Source organism: Vigna radiata, chromosome 7 (assembly GCF_000741045.1).
Source record: "Vigna radiata var. radiata cultivar VC1973A chromosome 7, Vradiata_ver6, whole genome shotgun sequence".
Taxonomy (NCBI): domain Eukaryota; kingdom Viridiplantae; phylum Streptophyta; class Magnoliopsida; order Fabales; family Fabaceae; genus Vigna; species Vigna radiata.
Window position 1 is genome coordinate 16,610,098 of NC_028357.1, and position 22,137 is coordinate 16,632,234.

Genomic DNA, 22,137 nt, shown 5'->3' on the forward strand with positions numbered 1-22,137 from the left:
TTTTACTAGATTGGTATTTCTTCGTGGAGTAACTTTTTTCTTTTTAATTAGTCCAGTGTCTTGTTTAAGGGTTTATGGTGCCTTGTTTTGAAAGGCTTTTGGTGCCTCGCCTGAAGGGCTTTTGGTGCCTCGCTTGGAGGGCTTTTGGTGCCTTGCGTGGAGAGCTTTGGGTGCCTCACTTGGACGACTTTCGGTGCCTCGCTTGGACGACTTTGGATGCCTCGCTTGGAGGGTTTTTGGATGCCTCGCTTGGAAGGCTTTTAGTGCATCGCTTGGAGGGCTTCAGGTGCCTTCCTTAGAGGGCTTCAAGTGCCTCCCTTTTGGGCTTTTGGCTCCTTCTTTTATCCTCGGATACCTGCTGAGTTGATCATTGTGTTCGGACTCTGAAACTTCGAGCTTTCTTTGTCTATGGTCTGGTGTTTTGAGTTGTCAGTTGTAATTCGACATCTCTATTATTGTGTTGACGATTTGATTTAGAAGTTTTAACATAACTATTATAAATTATATTTTAATATTTATTAAATACAAAGATATATTAAATAATATTAAAATTTTAAATTAAATTAGGCTATTATTAAATTTTAAATTTAAAAATAGAATTTAAAAAAAAACTATAAATTGAATTTTAAAATTTATACAGATTTTAAAATTTATAAAATTTATTAAAGGATTACAAGTTAAAGAAATATTAATTAAGGTTAAAAATAGAAGGATAAAGATACTTAGACAACATTTTTTGACAACATTTGAACATCATCATACATGTCATTGTGTGATTGGTTCATGGTAGTGTCATTGTGTCATTTGGACCAATCACACAATGACACGTATGATTGATGTTCAAATGTTGTCAAAAAATGTTGTCTATGTATCATTACCCAAAATAGAATTTGATGAGATATAGAATGAGAAGTTGGGAGTGGACCCGCAATATTAACAGTATCGCTATATTGTGTTTTGACTTAGTTTCATAATAACCTATTAACTCATTAAATCGATCCTCTCACCAACCAACCTCGTATGTCTTTTAACATTTTTTTTTTCTCTTTTCAAATACGATGTTTTCACATTTCCAAATTACTGAAAGAGAGAATTTTTGTGTGTTTTGTTATTGAAGCATTATAATCTAGAGGAAGCAAGTTTTTTCAAGTCACTCTTCAGTGTCTTTCCCAAGGCATTCTTCGGTATTGCGTCCACAAATGCTACGCGCCTTATTTTCTTGTATGGTGCAACCTGCAACGTAAAAAAAACACAAAAATAATAAGAAAACCGATTAGCTTAAACATTCATAAGACGTATTTTTATTCTATAGTTTTACTACTTAAATAAATTAATGTAAAATTTTGGTTAAATTAATATAATTGTTTATCTGAACCAATATATCAATTATAACATATTTCAAACATTTTTTAATCATTAAAAAAACCTTTTGAAATTCTTACAATCATCATCAACTTTGTGATTGTCACACCCCATTTAATACCCTCCTTAGTGGGGTACACGTGTCAACCGTTCGGTTTTCCCTGGTGAAGTGGGAGACCAACTCTGCCAAGTCTTAATTCCTTTCCTTCGTGATCCGTGCAGTATCAGCAGAGTAGTGAAACCCCAGAAAGTGGAAGTCAGGTGGCACGCTGGGAATGGTCCGAACGTTCTAAGTGGAGGCAGTATATAAGGTGAGAAAGGAACCTGACGCCACTTTTCCATGCAATCTTCTTCTTCCTCAAACTCAGACTCTCTGAAAATCTCAAATTCTCCTCCTTCTCTCTAAACCTTCCAACCTTCTCTCTAAAATCCTAACCAATTTACTGTTCCGATCACCATTCAGATAACATCTGAGGACTCCTGGTGCTCGCCCCTTTCATTTGAACCGTTCAGTTTCAGTTGCATCCGGTAAGTACATTGATCCATGAAACTTCCTTGTCTTCTTGCATGCATGCACTCTTAAGGCTTGCATGTGACTATCAAACCATTCCTCTGAACCTATTCTGTATTTTACTTTAGACTTTGGAACCTTAGAAGAGGTAGTTGCTGCCAATCAACCTTAGACGTACTAGCTGGGAATTAGAGGTAAGGGAAGCTTATAAAGTTTAATTATAATTCTTTGTATGATTTAAATGTATAAAACTATGTTATATGATGTATGATTTAATGGTTGATAATATGTGAAATGTTGCCGTATGAATGGTATGATTTTAAAGAATATACTTGGTATGAATGTATGAAACTTAGAGGAATCATGAATCTGAGATCGAAGGTCATTAGGACCATTCGGTCCTCCCATTACCGTTCGGTCCATTCGGACTGTTCGGCATAATAAGTTTCACAATTTAGTTTACCTCATTTAATATTATTGTTAATAATTATTTAAGGACGCTGGTCATAAACCAAGCGTTCGGCCTTACAAGTGTTCGACCTTAGGCTGACACTTAAATTATAAAATCTGCAAACTTGATATTCCTTCTTTTGAAACCATTCGGTCACTTAGTGACTGAATGGTCTAGTGAACTTTTATTTATTGAAACGTCCGGTTTGTGGACTAAAGTCCTTTTACTCCTTAAAAGAGTTTCTCTTTTCTTAGTTCGTACGGTTTGAGAAGTATGTGGTCATAGACCAGCCCTCAACCATGATTAGTACTTGTTTATAACATTCTTTGCAAAACCGTCCGGATGACTACTCCTTATAGTCTATCCTTTCATGTTCGGTATTATTCCCTCGCATGATCGTCCGGTCATTATTGTTCATATTGCAGTCTTTGGCATTGAGTTTGTTCCTAGCCGGATCATCCGGCCAATTATTATACGTCATTATTGGACGTCCGGTTCATTTATATTGCCTGATCATTCGGTTAAACTTTCTGGTCTTACTCAAATCTCTTATCCTATCTTTGATTCATCCGGTCTTTTTCTTGAAATCTTTCCAGTATGAGAGTAAGAATGAAAATATAAATAAATATATTGAATTTGGTTGAGTAAGGGAATTCCAAGGGAGGAATGTCTCATGAAATTGTGATGATTGGTAAAGTATGAACATGGTCAGACTCTGGTTTGGTCGTCCTGATCCTGATATTTCGTGAGGACGCTTTCTCAGATAGAGAAAGGCCACTCATGTGTGGGAATGGCAGGAGGTTCGTGGTTATACGAACGGATAACCGTTTGAGGACTAACCTCGGGTGGCAGCTGATAAGTAAAGGCAGCTATTACACCACACCGGGTGCTAGGGACGTCGGGCTACGTGGTTCATACTGTCCGGATAGTGTCGTAGTAGTCGGTCATAAGTTAATCTACTTAGTATGCATGTATAGGAATGGTATGTCTGTATGAATGATTTGGTTATGTTTGTAAGTTACTTGTATGATGAAACGATTAATTAAATTTATGTAAGCTTACCCTTATCTATTCTGTTTTCATTTATGTTGCCGTTCGGTGTTTGACCGTTCGGTTATTCCCTTCGTTGCCATGATCATCCTTTTGGGTGTGAGCAGAGGGTACTTTGGAGGATACCTTAGAAGCTGTTTTGGAGGACACTCTAGAGGATGCTGTGGAAGCTGTACCCGAGAGTTTTGCAGGACCGTCCGGTCCTTAGGATAGTTTCTTTCATTTTAACTCTGTTGATGTTGGCCGTGAGGTCAAGGAACTGTAATCTAGACTGTTCGGTCTATTTTGTAAACGTTGTATTCTATATTGCTGACTGTACGGTTTTAACTTCAAGTATATTTCATACTTTCATGCTTCTTCTTCACTGTTCTCACTTATTATTCATGTTAACTCCTAAAGATGAAGTGTAACTCTGTTATATATTTAATTGGGATGTTAAAGTGATAACATTAAAAATTAATGATCACTTAATTATAACAGAAAGAAACAAGATATCTTAGTTTTTTTTTAAAACGGCAACACTTTAGTTGAACTAGTATAATATTTTAATTAAATTAAAAGAATGATTAATTAAAATCTGAATAAATAATATTGTTATAAAATTTTAGCGGTATACATCTTCCAGCACACATAATAATATTCACATTATATACAGTTCAGCATACAAACAAGAAGGTTTTTAATGCATTTATTTCTAAATTGGGTAGAGACTATAATATCATGTTACTTTACCCACTCTCCGTTATTCAAGAATATGAATTTACTTAAATTTCCTTTTTATTAATATATTATGTTTATAGAGAATTTATCTTTTCAGATAAATTTTTTAAATTAAGATTAGGAGACTTTATTTTGAAAAAAATCAATGATTTTATGTGATATTTTTCATGTTATTGTTTATATAGTTCACAAAATTCTTTTTCTCAACTTTCTTTAGAAAATATCATTAAATATGTCCTACACATAACTTTTTTGAAAGAGATAGAGAATCACATACTTTAACAACTTTTTCAACCATTTTTTTCACAATAAAATATGTGTTATTATTTTATTAGTTTAATATTTAAAACAAATCACTTACAGTTATATGAATTGTTGTAAAAAAATATTAATTTCCTGCCTATAATAAAATGAGTAAACAATAGTCGTATTATGTTATCACCCCTACCCTCTAACCCATTTTTCTTTTATATTAAAAGTTACAAAATCATAAGTGAAATCTAAATATAAAAAATTTAAAAGTATATCTCATAAATTTAAAATAAATAGACGATTCAATTGGCATGTTTTATTTAATATAATAAAAATAAAATTTACAGAATTAATAAAAAGTTTTGATTTTATTTAAACTTTATTAGTAATTACAAAAAATTAAAAATTTAAATTTATAAAACAAAAACTAAAGATTTTATATTAAGATTAATTTTTATTTTAATATACATATATAGTGATGATTACTAAAGATTAAACAAATATTTAATTTTTTTAATCGTTATTAAAATCTAAATAAAATTAAATACTTTATATAAAAATCATAACTTTTGTTCTTATTATATTAAAATGAAAATGTAATGATTATTATTATACTGAACCGATTATTTCTAAAATCGAACTAATAATAAATAATACTTTAGTATATGTTTGGTAGGAATTCAAAGTTTAAAATCTAATGGTACCTGTTTGGCGACAAAATCGATTATTTCTGCTTCAGCGAGGGAACTTTGGGGTTGTCTTACTACGATCGCCATTGGAACTTGCCCAGCTTCTTCATCAGGGTATCTGTTAATGATAAATATATGTGAAGTTTATTAATTCTTTTATATATATAATAAATATTCTACTTTATATTTTATAAAATTGTGGTTTCTATATTATTATTATTCTTTATTTTAAAACTTTAAAAAGAATTAGAATCTCAATAATAGAATCATCACCACTTACATTCTCAAAAGATAATTCTTAACACTATCCATTTTCACATTACCAGTCCATATTTGTATCACGAAACATTAATAAATTGTCCTTTTTTTTTTTTACTTTAAAGTCCTAAACAATGAAAAACTCCAACACAAAACAACATTGTGCAATGCTTGTCAAAACAAAAAAGAGAAATTAAGTATAAGATAAAAGTCTTAAATATATTAAATTATATCAATTGACACTCCAAGTTTTAACAATAAACAAGATAATTTTAATATGTTTAATATGGTTATTTAATATAAAACATAATTAAAACTATCGAAGTGATACTTAATCATAATCAATACCAAGTTTTTGTTTTAGAGATATAAGTTAATGTATTGTTTAGACAGTAGATGAATCTATCAACTTCATGAAGAAACTATCAAAGCTTTGAGAAAGCTTGCCAAACTACCATGGCTTCACTTCAAGAAGAAAATGGATTGAGGATATGATATAAAAGTTGCAAAATGAAAGGCTAATAATAATACTTCTTAGAAGTACTTGTTGAGATTATAGAATATTCTTTGGTTTTTTTAGAATATTTTATAATTTCTAAAACACTTACGATTTTATTTGTGTATTTATTTCTTTCTCTATTTTTTCAAGTCTTCTTTCCTGAATCTTCCTTTGAATTCTTCTTGATTTCTTTTTCATGCTTCTTATATTTACTCTTATATATTAAGTTCTTTTTCTCCATCTTTAATAGGTTCTTTTCAACTCTAATCACATTAAGTCATGATGAAAATACAAGAGACAAAAGTAGATGAGATTATGTTAAAAGACTTTCATAATGAAGAAAACAAGCGCTACAAGAATGTATGATGCCTTTCTATAGCTAAAAAGTAGGAAAATTGTTGGAAGTTTCACATCAACTAGAGATAAGACCAATTAAGAGCATATAAGTGAGTGCAAATTTCACTTTACAAGTCGGTTTTGTGAGTCGAGTTAGGCTTAAAGTTCCCTTCTTATCATGATATCAAAGCCAAATTAAATCCTATCTTAGCTATAATTATTGTTTGTTGGACATATTATTCCACCCGCTATCGGACTATTATTAGACCACATTTTATATCTCGACATGAGGATCATGACAAAACATTTGTCCATTTAGAAGTGTTGCAAGGTGAAAAGATAAAAAGAAGATCGAGTGAAGATGTTTAAGAGCTTATTAATGTAACACAAGTCAAAGGATGTCAACAAAATCTCATGATATTTTAAGAAAAACTCTTATAAGTTTGACTATATAAGCATACATCCTCAAACAGTCCTTTTTGGACACCTATATAAGAAAAGAACGAGAATAAAGTCTTGAGAGACATCATCAATATTATACATGCATGTGATTAAGTGTTCAAAGTCCTAAGGTGCAAAAGCAATAATCTATCTTCTAAATGACTAAATTATAGAGTGATTTAATTGTAAACTATTTACATGCATGTGAAATTATTCTTTTAAGAGTAAGGGAAGCACATTTCATATTCACTCTAGATAACCTTGTAATTAAATAACTTTCTTTTATAGCTTGGAGAAACTTTGCTTACCTAGTATGGAAAGATGTTGTGTATTCGACACTAAATTAAAAGTGGACAACCTACGTAGATTTGTATCATTGAAAGAAACTCTAGATAAAAATGAGTATAGTCAACAGAATCTTACGAAATAACTGCAGCATCAATTATCTCTGGGTGAGACAGGAGCCATTTTTCTAACTCCGCTGGAGCAACCTACAATGCACATTATTTTCAATGCACATTATTTTCAATGCCTTGCTTTATATCACATTCAACAACAATAACATCGAACAAATCATATAACACAAATAATTTATACTTAATATTTGTAAAACATGTTACAAATTTTTAGTAATGACAGGTTTGTTACCTGGTAGCCCTTGTATTTGATCAACTCCTTTAACCTATCAACAACATACAAGAAACCATCATTATCGAAATAACAAAGGTCTCCAGTCCTTAACCACCCATTCACTAAAGTTGCTGAGGTTGCTTCTGGCTCGTTAACATAACCTGCTCCAACATTGTCCATGCTTTGATAAGGATCATATATTAGTTGAAGAGGAGTGCAAAAACATGGTTGGAGTTTAATTTACTAACCATTATAAAATCATGCAGAAATTTTAATAAATAGAATGGTCCTATGGTACAAATTCTTGCATTAAAGTTATTAAAACACAACAAATTTTAAATTTTTTACCGAGGGCCAATGCCCGTCAGTAATGGAAAATAGCCGCCGATAAATACTGAATTCTGACGGCTTTAAGGCTCACGATAAATAGTTTGTCGGAAACCTTCGTGACGGGGCCGTCAGTAAATTTACCAACGACACTTACCGAGGGCTGCAAACCTTCGGTAATTACAGACAGTTTTTACCGAGGGCTATCTAGCCTTTGGTAATTTACAACGGCGTTTACAGAGGGCTTAATGGCCTTTGGTAATTACCGAGGGCTGCTTGTCTTCGGTAATGTATTCTGTCTGTCGATAAATTGAAGACAAGATGGTTATTACCAACGGCTATAGTCGTCAAAAATATACTGTGCAACTCACAATCCTCTTTTTACACTTCCGAACTACCATGATACACCTACCAATCATCAATACATCAAACATCCAGCACACAAAATTTGTTTCATAAGATGCAGCTTGCACTCTTTTTTGTACATTACTTTCACCACCACAACACACATGTCTGCCAATCAATTACATCATACATCAATGCACAATATTTGTTTCATAAAATGTAATCAATATAGAAAACATCATCCAACTATTTGTTTCATCTTATATCAAGCATTCTGTGTGCACTTCCTAACAACCAGGATACACCTGCCAATCAATATCATCATATATATCAAGCACACTATTTGTTTCATAAAATGCAAGTTGCACTGCTTTTTGTACACTACCTTCCCACCACAATACACCTGCCAATCAATATCATCATACATCAATGCATACAATATTTGTTTCATAAAATACAATCAATATATGAAACATCAAAACACCAAATGTATATGATTAGTACAATAGACGTAGTTGCTAATATTAACAAACGTCAAAACACCAATGTTTTTAATTAAACTAAGTTTAAAAAGTTCATGGATTATTACCATAGAAGTAGTTGTTAACAGTAGTAAACATCAAAACTCAATAAAGTTATTAAACTAAACAACTAAGTTTTAAAAGTTTATCAAATCCTAATAGCCATTAAACTAAACAACTCAATTTTAAAAGTTTATCAAATCCTAATAGCCATTAAAATCATCAGAGTCAGTTTCTTCTTCATCTTCTTGTTGCTGGGCAAGAGGCTGTTGTTGATTAGATGATTGCACATTAGTGGGCTGCATGGGCTGTGTAGGTGCCTGGTGGGAAGATGATGGGTCCAATATTTCTGCTGCTTGAGGAATGTATTTCCTGAACATATCTTCAAGAGTTTGCAATCTGGTTCTTATTTCATCATAAGCCTTTCTACCGACCATGTTATGTTGGATGAAAATGGCTGATGTTTTAATACCCCTCCTCTTGCAGCAGTATAATGAGAGGCAAGTTGTCTTGCCCATAAATTCTTCCTTTCTTCTTCCCCCGACTACATCAACCCAGCATTGGGTCTTGATGATGTCCTCATTTGCATTTGTTCTTGAGGCAGCATCAGGATTACCTCCCACGTCCTCTCTGGCCTGTGTGAGCCTAGTAGAAAAATCTTCCTATTAAGTATGATAGAAAACGTTAGTAACTTTAATTTAAAAGTGTGAAACTAAAATAAATAGTACAACATTGAATATTGTTACAACAAACTACTTACAATGGTCTTGCGAGACAACTCATCAACATATGTGCCTGTTCCCTTCCGAAGATGAGTCTGTGTAAACACCTCATCAACAGAAACAGAACGTCCTAGCTGTGCTGCCTGTAAAATCATAAAACATATATATCAATTTCAGGAAAAATTGATAAGAAATGAATAAAGATTTTGTACCATACGAATGGCATGCTCGTGTATAGTGATTGAGCCCTCAGTGTGGAGAATGCCACCTTTCTCCGAAGCCCTATTTTTCTGGGCAGTAGCACATTTAACACGGTATGCTGACGTATTCCAATGTGCCAAAAATGAGTGCCAAATGCCCTCCCCCACCCAATGAGGGCGCTCTCCTACAATCCTTGCCTCTCTAAACATCTTTGACAGTCATTGTTGGGCATTTAGAGAGGCAAGGATTGCAGGAGAACGCCCTCATTGGGTGGGGAAGGGCATTTGACACTCATTGTTGGTTCATTGAAATATGCTAGCATATCGTGTTAAATGTGCTACCGCCCAGAAAAATAGGGCTTCAGAGAAAGGTGGCGTTCTCCACACTGGGGGCTCAATCACTATACACGAGCATGTCATTCGTATGGTACAAAATCTTCATTCATTTCTTATCAATTTTTTCCTGAAATTGATATATATATATATATATATATATATATATATATATGTTTTATGATTTTACAGGCAGCACAATTGGGATGTTTTGTTTCTGTTGATGAGGTGTTTACACAGACTCATCTTCGGAAGGAATGGGCACATATGTTGATGAGCGGTCTCGCAAGACCATTGTAAGTAGTTTGCTATAACAATATTCAATGTTGTACTATTTATTTTAGTTTCACACTTTTAAATTAAAGTTAATAACATTTTCTATCATATTTAACAGGAAGATTTTTCTACTAGGCTCACACAGGCCAGAGAGGATGTGGGAGGTAATCCTAATGCTACCTCAAGAACAAATGCAAATGAGGACATCATCAAGACCGAGTGCTGGGTTGATGTAGTCGGGGGAAGAAGAAATGAAGAATTTATGGGACAGGACAACTTGCCTCCCATTATACTGCTACAAGAGGAGGGGTATTAAAACATCAACCATCTTCATCCAACACTACTAACCAACATAACATGGTCAGCAGAGAGACTTATGATGAAATAAGAACCAGATTGCAAACTCTTGAAGATATGTTCAGGAAATACATTCCTCAGGCAGCAAAAATATTGGACCCATCATCTTCCCACCAGGCACCTACACAGCCTATGCAGCCCACTAATGTGCAATCACCTAATCAACAACAGCCTCCTGTCCAACAAGAAGATGAAGAAGAAACTGATTCTGATGATTTTAATGACTATTAGGATTTGATAAACTTTTAAAACTTAGTTGTTTAGTTTAATGGCTATTAAGATTTGATAAACTTTTAAAACTTAGTTGTTTAGTTTAAAAGCTTTATTGAGTTTTGATGTTTACTACTGTTAACAACTACTTCTATAGTAATAGTCCATGAACATTTTAAACTTAGTTGCTTAGTTTAATTAAAAACATTGGTGTTTTGACGTTTATTAATTTTAGCAACTATGTCTGTTGTATTAATCATATACATTTGATGTTTGATGTTTTGATGTTTCATATATTGATTGTATTTTATGAAACAAATATTGTGTGCATTGATGTATGATGATATTGATTAGCAGGTGCATTGTGGTGGGAAGGTAGTGTACAAAAAGCAGTGCAACTTGCATTTTATGAAACAAATAGTGTGCTTGATATATATGATGATATTGATTGACAAGTGTATCCTGGTGGTTAGGAAGTGCACACAGAATGCTTGATACATGATGAAACAAATAATTGGATGATGTTTCCTATATTGATTGCATTTTATGAAACAAATATTGTGCATTGATGTATGATGTAATTGATTGGCAGGCATGTGTCTGGTGGTGGGAAGGTAGTGTACAAAAAAAGGAGTACAAGCTACATTTTATGAAACAAATTTTGTGTGCTGGATGTTTGATGTATTGATGATTGGTAGGTGTATCATGGTAGTTCGGAAGTGCAAAAAGAGGACTGTGAGTTGCACAGTATATTTTCGACGGCTATAGCCGTCGGTAATAACCATCTTGTTTCCAATTTATCGACAGACAGAATACATTACCGAAGGCAAGCAACCCTCGGTAATTGTCGAAGGCCAGGAGCCCTCAGTAATTACCGAAGGTCCAAACTCCTCGGTAATTACGGAAGGCCATTAAGCCCTTGGTAAACGCTGTCGTAAATTACCGAAGGCCAAATAGCCCTCGGTAAAAACCGTCTGTAATTACTGAAGGTTTGCAACCCTTGGTAAGTGTCGTCGGTAAATTTACCGACGGCCAACAACTGTCGCGAAGGTTTCCGACAAACTATTTACCATGAGCCTTAAGACCATCAGTAAGCCGTCGAAAATTAGTATTTACCAACAACCATTTTCCATTACTGACGGGCATTGGCCCTCGGTAAAAAATTTAAAATTTATTGTGTAAATGGAGAGATTACATGGCTTAAGAGATTAAGGCTTTTGAAGATACTGGAATTTAGTTTTAGTCCCTTTTAGTTTTAGTCCCTTTATTGGAAGGAACATTTATATCCTATAGAATGCAAATGGATTTTTAAATTGAAATATAATGTCGATGGTTTAGTTGACTTCCAAAGCTCAACTAATAGCCATAGGTACACAGAACAAGTTAGGATTGATTTACAAATGTGTGAGTGTCGTATGTCTACATCCACACTATATTAAAAAGTATATTTATTTTGGTATATCTTTCAAGTTTTATAGAGCTTTCCTTATATAGTTAGATAAATAACAATATCTCATAATATTATCTCACAATATTAAGTGAATAATGACTAAATAGAGCTCTAGAGTACTAACATGTTTAAGTTAAACTTACTCTTGTAAGGATCTCATCAATTGTTGTTGCGTAAAATTGGAGCCTACACTAATTAGATATCAACCATGTTTTCTTAAATGATGAGTTAGTAGTATGGATGGATAGTTTCCAAAGTTCAGAAGTACAAAAGAATTGGTTTGCCAAGTTAAATAAATCTAAATATGAACTAAGACAAGTTTGTAGACAATGGTTCTGCAAGTTTTTACTACAACATGGTTTTATACAATCTAAAAACGATTACTCTCTTCACTTATAGTTTCGATTTTTCACTGGTAATTTTATTTCCTATATCATCATCTTAGGATGCCTTGATTCTTCTTATGCTAACAAGTACAATTGACGGAGTTCCTTATTCAAACTAAAGAACTTGAAGTCCTCTCTTTTTAATCAACGACAAATATCATCTTGTAACTATGCTAACTCAGACTGGGGAAGCTACTTGGAAACCACTAGCTTTTGGTGATTCTTTGATTTCTTGAAAATTTGTCAAACAAGGTATTGTATGTAAATCTTCAACAGAATTAAAATATTTTGAATAGCTTCAATTGACACAATTATACTCTTCTATAATAACAAATGTGTCAATACACTGTACTTATAACCCCTCCCATCATAAGAGGTCCAAAACATATAAAAATTAATTATTATTTACCATAATATTTTAACAACTTTTTTTAATAATATTTTGACAATAAATTATGTGTAACTATTTTATTGGTTCGTATATTTAAAACGGATCAATTACAAACTACTACATAAACAGTTATAAAAAAGTTATTAAAGATATATTTTCCTATTTTATTCATGATTTTGTCCAATAATGACTCTTCACTCTCGTTTATCTTAACATCATGGAACATCCAATAACTGATATATCTACAAAAGTTTTTTCTACTAGCCTTCAATGATTTCATTAATAAGTTAGAAATCATCAAACTTAGAAGATACTAAAATAAAATATGATTAGATATTATATAATCAGTTATTTTGTTTCCTTCTACTTGCTATTATATATAACTTTCTCTTTTATATAAATAACACGTCTTATGTATTGAATTATTTGATTTATTTCTGTTTCGATAAAAGTTGAGTGTTGAATTAAATATTAATTACCTTTCATAATAGTAGGTGATTTGAGCCAGAGTTCTCCCTGTTCACCTGGAAACATGGCTTCTCCTGTCTCTGGATTCACAATTTTGGCTTCCACCCTCGATAGCAGTTTACCTGTTGTTTCCGGTTGCTTAGCATCTTCAACAAAGGTTCTGGCAACCGCAGCACCTGCTTCGGTTAAACCATATCCCTAAATTATTTGCATATGAGAAACTATTGTCAAACAATGAGAGATAATTAAAGAACTTAGAGAAGTATAAGAGGGGGAACAATCATAATTATATATTTTTAATTAAAATGAAAAAGAAAAGGATAGAAGTGATTTATTATTAGAAAGTGATTTTTAAGTTTAATTCAATCCCACAAAGTTAATTTTAAGGTGAGGTTTCCATCCCACTTATACATGATAAGGAAAAAATTTCTTTAACAACTTTTTTTTGACAATCTTTTGACAACACATACGTGACAGTTTGTGATTGATTCGTTTCAAATATTTTTTTAAAATAAATTCAAACATACCAATAAAATAGTAACACGTATCTTTTTGTTAAAATATCAAGATCCATATCATAGATTAGTCTTATCTCTAATTGATTTGATAGTTTTACAATCTTAATACTCATTCAACATCTTGTTATAAATGACTAAGAAAACAAAAAACAATTTAAAAACATGTGAATGTATTTTGATGTTTGAATAAACGAGTAGTTTGTGAATTATCACTCATAAAAAATTTGTTCATCATATAAGTGTTGCATCCATTAAATATTTCTTTTAAATAAACGTTAAAAGTTTAAGAGAAAAAAAATAATCATGTTAAGTTACCTCGTTTTGCTCACTTGATAGTTCGTAGCTTCAATTTTTTTATAATTATTTTCTTGATATGATCGTAGAGAAAGCTCAGTTTGTATAGAATAATGGCTTACAATATTGAATCTTTTAATGATCATTTCTATCGTAAAAGAAAACTGCATTCCTATTAATTAATTTTTTACTATTATAAAATCCGTTTTACTAAAAATTATAAACGTAAACGTTAATGTACCCCTCTATTTGACTATATTTAAATTTTTTATTTAAATACAGTATTATAAATAAATTGATAAATTATAATAAATGCCTTTATAAGAATTGAAGGACAATTTTGAAATAGTTCTTATTTTGAAATGGATAATGATATTTAGACAACAGTTTTTTGACAACATTTGAACATAGATTACGTGTGTCAATATGTGATTGATCAAAAATTACTCCATTAATTGTGGAGTAATATTTGAAGTATCAACAATCTTATCAATGGATGACACAACAATTTTTACAAAGTATTTTTCCATTACGATGGGTGGTATTTACAATTAGAAGTTTATGTTAAAAGAACTAATTCTCTCACTTTAACATAAAAGTTAGGTCTCTTGGAATGAAATTTTTATATAAAGATCTTAAAACATAGTATTTCACTTTGACAGTTGATATTTTGATTTGGAGATATATGGTTAGAGAAATAATCTTTATAATTTGAACTAGCACTACCTACTTCCTGTTTCAAGTTACTTCAATAACAATTCGATTTCAAACTTTATTAAACATTGGATCGAGATCAAAAGTTTACAGTATATTCTTAAAATAATATTCTTCATTCTAGCTGTTGATATTTATATTTAGATGTATGTAGTAAAAAATATTATTTTTGCATTTAGGATAAAGAACAAGTCTTCTCTCAACTATCATGAGTTGTCAAATATAAAATACTATTATAATATTTAAATAGTTCATATTGACTTAACTATTACATGCTTGTGAATATATAGAAAAAAAAAATAACATTTAAATATTAGTATAGTAATAATATAAATATTTTATATAATGTCAAGAGAGGTGAAGTGAATAAAGAGAGATTTAGTAGTTGCATTCATCAATCTTTCCTATTCATTCTTTTCCATTTTCATTTTCTTTCTCATTAAAAAATTACCTATTGAACAAGATTTTAAATAACTTGGAAAAATTATTCCATCTATTCAAAAGTAGAGTTTTACTTGAAGTTGTTTTGAGGTAACAAAAATATATATTAAATTATTTTTTTATTTTTTTCAATTATATTTATTTTATTTAGTGAAATATTCTTAACTTTATTTATTATTTATTTTGTTATTATTATTGATATTTATTTTATTAGGTGAGGTTTCTATAACCTATTTTTTATTTATATTTATTTTATTTGGTGAGGTATTTAAAACCTTATTTTTTTCTTATTTATATTTATTTGTATTTTTACTTTATTTAGTGAGGTGTTATTAACCTCAATTTATTTATTTATTTGTCATTATGCTTTATATTTATTTTATTTAGAGACGTATTTTTAACCTCATTTTTTTACTTTTCTTTATTACTTATATTTATTTTATTTAGTGATGTGTTTATAACTTCATTTGTTTATTTATATTTATTTTAATTTTATGTGATGAGGTATTTTTAACTTTATTTTTTATTTACTTTTCTGTATTATTTATACGTTTTTTGTTTTTTTATTTAATGAGGTGTTTTTAAATTGTTTTTACTTATCTTTATTATTTATATATATTTTATTTAGTGAGATGTTTATAATTTCATTTTTTTTATTTATACTTTTTACATTTTTACTGCATTTAATGAAGTGTTCTTAATCTCATTTTTTTAATTTATCTATGATTTAAATTTATTTCATTTAATAAGGTGTTTATAACATCATTTTTATTTATATTTAATTTATTATTTATTTTATTTGGTGAGGTGTTGATAATTTCAATTTTTTTTATTTGTCTTAATCATTTATGTTTATTTTATTTGTTGATGTGTTTATAACTTATTTTCTTTTGTGTTATTTATATTGATTTGCATTGTTACTTTATTTAGTGAGGTGTTCTTTACCTCATTTTTTATTTATTTATTTGTCTTTATGATTTATATTTATTTTATTTGGTGGGATGTTTTTAACCTCATTCTTATTTATTTATATTTTTTTATTTCAATTTCTTTATTGAGTGAGATGTCCATAACCTCATCTCATCTTACTTTTACAAGTGAAGTACTTGAACAAGAAATTAACCATCTCCATCCATAAAATAATTAAGAGTAGTTTTCTTGGCTAGAAAACTAGGAAACCTTTGAAATTGATACAAGAACTATTAAGCCTATTTCTGACCATCGTCCTTTATAAGTATAAGACGCAACAATGTCGTGTACTATGTTTATGGTGATAATAATTTTAATTCGAAAAGAAAAATTTAGTCTTAGTTTGAAAAATCAGAAAAATATAGTTTAAAAGTTTTAAAACAATAAGGTAAAAGAGGTAACTCAAGGTGAAAGTTATTATATAGGTACTAGAAAGCGTGAGACCTAAATAAATACAAAATATTTTTGAAAGTATGATATAAATTAATTGCTTTGAAATTGAAATGTTTTGTGTAAGACAAGAATACATGGAATTATTGTATTAATATATATTGGATGAATTATATGAATATGGTAATTTCTAAGGAGAAATGACCATATTATATGGTGTAATGTATATATTGATATAGAGTGTTTCGGCTTGAACATCCTGACTCTACTAAACTCTCAACTTAGAGAATGAAGTTTATCATGTAAGAGTTGAAAGAAGTTCACAATCTACGAAATCATTATAAAATGATATTGTGACTTAAAGAACAAAAAAGAATTAACCTTGTAATCATGATTTTAGGATGTGGATTGTGGTGTTGAGATAAGGAAAATGTTGTTGATTATTGATTTATTGCAAATAAAATGTTTTGACAAGTGGAAGACTTACAAGAATATAGATAACATATGTATATGTTTTTTAGCTCTAATTGTGACAAATGTTGAATGATGATTTGAATGATAAATATATGAACTAAAAACTAAATATATGATATTAAATGCGATATAATTTTTTTTTATAATTAAGCTTAGCCTTGTGTTTTTATTGTTGTTTGTGTTTTGTTTAATGCAATGATTGTATACATATATTATACGTGAATAGAGAATCATGTGGATGAACTTTTAGTTGATAGTGAGGAGTAATAATAAGAATGTAGAATTTGAATAATGTATTATATTATGAATATGTAAACAAAATGTGTGTTTTAAATTAAGCACGTTTGAATAATGTAGAAATTCTTGGACATATCAGGATATGTTCTTTCTAGAGAACTTTCATATGTAGTGTACCTATGAGTATGTTGTTATGTAAAATGATTATGGAGCATTAAATATAAAATGAAGTTGTTTGTAATATATATTTATAGCTATTTTGAATTGTTATATTTATGGTATCATACCAGTTCATTCCAAGAGGATTGAGTGTGACAAATTGAGAAATAATGATGTAGTTGGTAAAGAAGAAAGATAGAAAATTTAATCGGTGTGTAAATTGTTAAGAGTTAAACAAGATTGTTGAGGAATGATAGTTTGAATAGAGTAGTTCCATGAGACCGCTATAAGTATGCAGTGATATTGTTTTAAGAAATGATCGTTCTAGACCATATTCATAGAAAAGTGTATTGTAGTATATAAATGACATGTTTATATATCCTATGCTTAGGAGGTGCATGAAGGTTACCTAAGTAATAATAGAATTATTGAAAAAAAAAATAGGAGAATTTATTACTCTAGTTTGAAAGGAGAAGAAATGCATACAAAAATCGATAGACCAACGAGAATTGGCAAGAAATATTAGGATTATGTCAACGAGAAGCCATATAAGAGACTTAATACTTTTCAAATTGGGATAGAAACCCAAATCATATTAGCAAAAATAATATTAACAATGACATAAAATATTTTCCATGTCAAGGATCACATTTTTTTATGGATTACAATCAAACTTTTCTCCCTTACAGATATTATAGAGAGAAGGAAGAGCTCTTACTTAGTATGTCTAAGTTGTTAGAGCTTATGTAACAATCAGAGTCAAACGGCTCATTCTTTTGTGTGTCAAAAGAAGATATCAGTCATCTCTTATATGTTAAGAAAGATGGTTTCTAATATTAATCTTTAAATTTTTATTATAAATTATTACTTATTTTAGTAGAAAAATTAATTTTCTTTTTTTAGAGAAATTAATAATTAGACATGGAGTCTTTTGATCCCAATGAGTGTAATAATTACTTGTATAATTTTTTTTCTCTTCTCTCTTTTGATTCAAATTAATTGAAGAAATTTTAAAAAAACAAATGTTGAAAAGGAAACAATTTTTAACACAAATCAATTCACCTCTCTTTATGTTTTAAATAGGTCGTTACACGTTTTCTACTAGACCAACATTAGTATCACTTTTTAGCCTCTAAATTGGTCAACAATGTTTGAAGTGAACAAATTTTTAGGAATCAAAATTTTGATCACTAATTAAAAACCGAATGAAAAATTAGTCAATAATCATTTTGCAACTAGAGTTTTTGCCATTACATAATTTTTGTAGCTAATTTCGTTCAAAATAACATGGCTTAATATCACTGTTGGTCCCAATTTTTGTCAGCTTTATTCGAAATGGTCCTAATTATTTTTAAATGTTCAATGTAGTTCTAAAGATCGTAATTTATATTTAATTTAGTCATTTTTTAAAACAGGTTAACGACACATCACCAATCAATGCATTACATGGCAGTTATTGGCTGACGTGGCTATGGTCGCACCGGTGAGGGCTTGACATGTAGTAACCCCTTTCTCACCCAAAAATTAGGATTTCACATTTGCATCTACAAATTGGGAAAAAGCTTGCTCCACTTCCGTCACATGAGAATAGGTTTTCTCCTTCACGACGAATATGGTGAACTTCGTGATAATTGGTTTGCTTGGTTTTTCTCATGCAGGTGAATGAAGAAGGCGCGGTGGAGAAGTTTGCGGAGAGGCACTAGTGCGATTTGGGTTTTGCTCGCGAGAGGTTGATGATGATGTTGGTGGCTCTTCACCGTTGCGGCGCAAGTCGTGCTTCTGGTTTAAAGGAGATTTTTTGTTCTATGGGTTTTGACCTTATGTGTTTCAGGTTGGTGGTGGCTGGTGGAGAATAAAGAAGCTTCACGACGTTGCTCAAAGGCGCGAGGAACTCACGATTCAGTTTTGCGATGCTTTTGGCAGAGCGTTTGGAACAGCGGTGCGACCATCTGGTTAAGGTTTCGAAATGTTTGATGATGGAGGTGCGAAGATGGTGGTTGGCCGTGAGCATGGCGGCAACGGTTAGGGTTAGGTGGTGGCTAAGGTTTCTATGTAGGAGAAATTAGGGTTTCTGGAGTGATGACATGTCAAGGGTGACGTGTCACTGATTGCACAGTTGAACATTTGGTCTTTATCTATTTAAATGACATTTGCTAAAAGGACTAAATTAAACACAAATTACGATTTTTAAAGCTACATCGAACATTTAAAAACAATTAGGACCATTTCAAATAAAGGTAACCAAAATTGGGACAAAATAACATTAGTAATTAATTTACTTTAGCGATAGATAAGTGTGGTCGCAAAATGGTATTCTTTTGTTGTGAGATAAAGACATTTATAAGATAAAATGCGATAATAATTATTGATTATAAAATCGTTAATCTAAAATTATGATAAAATTAATATATACTTAATAATATTGAATCATGTTGTTCCTTCAACAAAATGGCTTTGTTATTTGCAAATATATGATTCAATCCATTATCATATTTACCAAAAATTTGAAACAATTCATCTATTTTATATATACTATTATATAAATGGAATTAATCATTTTAAGTAATTGTTTATCAATTTTATGATTTAAGTGGTTACTTTTAAATTAATATTTTTTTTCAACTTGATTATTTTTAAATTTAACTATTCTTTTAAACTACAATAATTATTTACAATAAGAAATTACCTACAGAATAGTTATTATATATAAAAAAAAGTGTAAGGATGATTATTGAGGAAGACAAACCTGGAGAACTACGACTTTGGGGAACTTGGCTTTGAAAGCCTCGGCGGTTTCCTTTCCAAGTGGAGCCGAGCCGCATGCAATCCCCTCTAACGTCCTCAAATCGTACTCGTGGGTGACACTATCCTTCGTCAAAGCGACCAACAGCGACGGCACCACCGCAAGATTTGTAACCCGGAACCTCTCAACGGCGCTCAGCATTCTCCTCAAACTGAATCTCTCCATTATCACCACCGTCTCCGACAGAACCATCGCCTTGAAGCTGTAGGTGAAGCCGAACAGGTGGAAAAACGGCATCGTGAACAAGAACACCGCGGGCTCCTTTCTCTTCACTCCAACGGCGTGGAATCCCCCGGCTAACGCTGTTAAGTTACGGTGCGTGAGCATCACGCCCTTTACCATCCCCGTCGTCCCCGAGGAGTACAGAATCGCTGCCACGTCAGATTGAGCCACTCGCGCAGGGGATGCCAGTGGACTCGGATTGTGAATCTTCGTCCGAGTGAGGGAGTCGAACTCGGGGGAGTCGAGGAGAGCCGTACGGACACCAAAATCGCGCTCCGCGATTGAAGTCGCTGTGAAGACGATTGCGGGTTTGCTGAGGTGGAAGAGGTGCGTGAGATCGGAGCGCGTGGAGAGAGGATTCGCGGGGGAGACGATGACGCCGAGGGAGAGGAGCGCGAAGTAAAGGATGGGAACTTGGATAAGGTTTGGGGAGAGAACGAACGCGACGTCTCCTTTGGAGAGTTTGAGAACTGTAGCGAGGTTTGCGGCTAGGGTTTCGGCACGGTGGATGAGTTCTTCGTAGGATATATTGCGGCCGGTGGCGGCGTCTACGATGGCAGTGACAGAGTCTGGAAACGACGAATTACGGCGGAGGGAGAGGGCGTATGATACGGCAGAGACGGCAGCATTGGGCGCAGGGAGGGGGAATGGTGGTTTGAGGCTGTGGAAGGTTCTGGAAACGCGGTTGAAGCCGCTCTTTGGATCTATTACTCTTGTTCTATTGTTCATGTTTGGAGAGTCTTTTTTGCTATCATTAGCTGAACTGAATTATGGTTTTCATCTGCTCTTTATTTTATTATTTTATTTAATTTTTTTTTAATAATTTAAAAGTTTATTTATCAATGATGATATCATTTCTTAAAAATAAACTTTCATATCAAGTGGTGAAAAAATTATTTCTTCTTTAATAATGCTATTTTGTTTTGACACTTGACATGACATTGAACTAAGTTTGTATGGAAAGCTCCAAGTTGCTTGTCCGTTAGGAAAATCAAATAGATACGAACATAAGAAACTTTAACACCGTTTTTTGACAGAGTCTTGACAATGTCACATGGTCGAGTTATTAAAAAAAGAAATCAGTTTTTTAAATAAAGTGAGGGGTATAATTGGAAAGCAAAGAGAATAAATTTTCATTTCGCGTCCTCTTTCATTGTTTCATTTTCACGGTTTTTTCACTCTTTCTCTATCGTTGTTCTCGTTCTCTCATCATCACTTTCGTTGTTCTGATCTCCTTCTCAAAAGCTGTTGTTCCCTCGTTCTCTCACGCGTTCTCGATGTCTTGGGTGTTTTCATTCTCTCATCATCATTGTCGTTGTCGTCGTCTCTTTGTCTGAGTGCTCTGTTGTTGTCGGTGTCTTGGGCGTTGTAGGTGTGCACTGTTGAAGCCCGCCCTGTAACATTGGTGTTTTCGACGTTGTTGGTGTGTTGTTATTTTTGGGGAAAGTGGAACTGCAAACTTACTCTAATCTAATCTTCAATAGAGAAGTTTTCTTCTTTTGCGAAACCTAATCTGCAATGTCATTCACTTCATATTGGTTGTTTCAAAGAACTTGCGTACCACATTTGGGAATGAAATTAGGAAAAAAGGCTTCACAAAGGTTGTGCTTCTTAGTCGTAAGGATGGAATCATGTGCAAGGTTTTGGTTTCACATACTAGGAAACAAAGTTTGGAAAAGGTTAGGAAGAATTTTGCATCCAATATGGCTTGAAGGAAGGAGACGTGGTTGT

General features: G+C 31.8%; 2 protein-coding genes across 2 annotated transcripts; both read right to left on the bottom strand.

Moving 5' to 3' along the window:
* Positions 1–933: 933 nt before the first annotated feature.
* On the bottom strand, positions 934–21,240 carry LOC106769563 (4-coumarate--CoA ligase-like 9). The gene is made up of 6 exons (XM_014655231.2): positions 20,128–21,240; positions 13,197–13,383; positions 7,218–7,360; positions 6,993–7,060; positions 5,051–5,153; positions 934–1,233 (listed from the first exon to the last, which is right to left on the bottom strand). Exons 1-6 carry the CDS (start codon positions 21,133–21,135, stop codon positions 1,120–1,122), a joined length of 1,623 nt encoding a protein of 540 aa, XP_014510717.1. The 5' UTR covers positions 21,136–21,240; the 3' UTR covers positions 934–1,119.
* LOC111242031 lies at positions 7,491–9,464 on the bottom strand. The gene is made up of 2 exons (XM_022783193.1): positions 9,153–9,464; positions 7,491–9,054 (listed from the first exon to the last, which is right to left on the bottom strand). The coding sequence occupies exons 1-2, from the start codon at positions 9,267–9,269 to the stop codon at positions 8,596–8,598; spliced, it is 576 nt and encodes a 191-aa protein (XP_022638914.1). The 5' UTR covers positions 9,270–9,464; the 3' UTR covers positions 7,491–8,595.
* Positions 21,241–22,137: the final 897 nt, after the last annotated feature.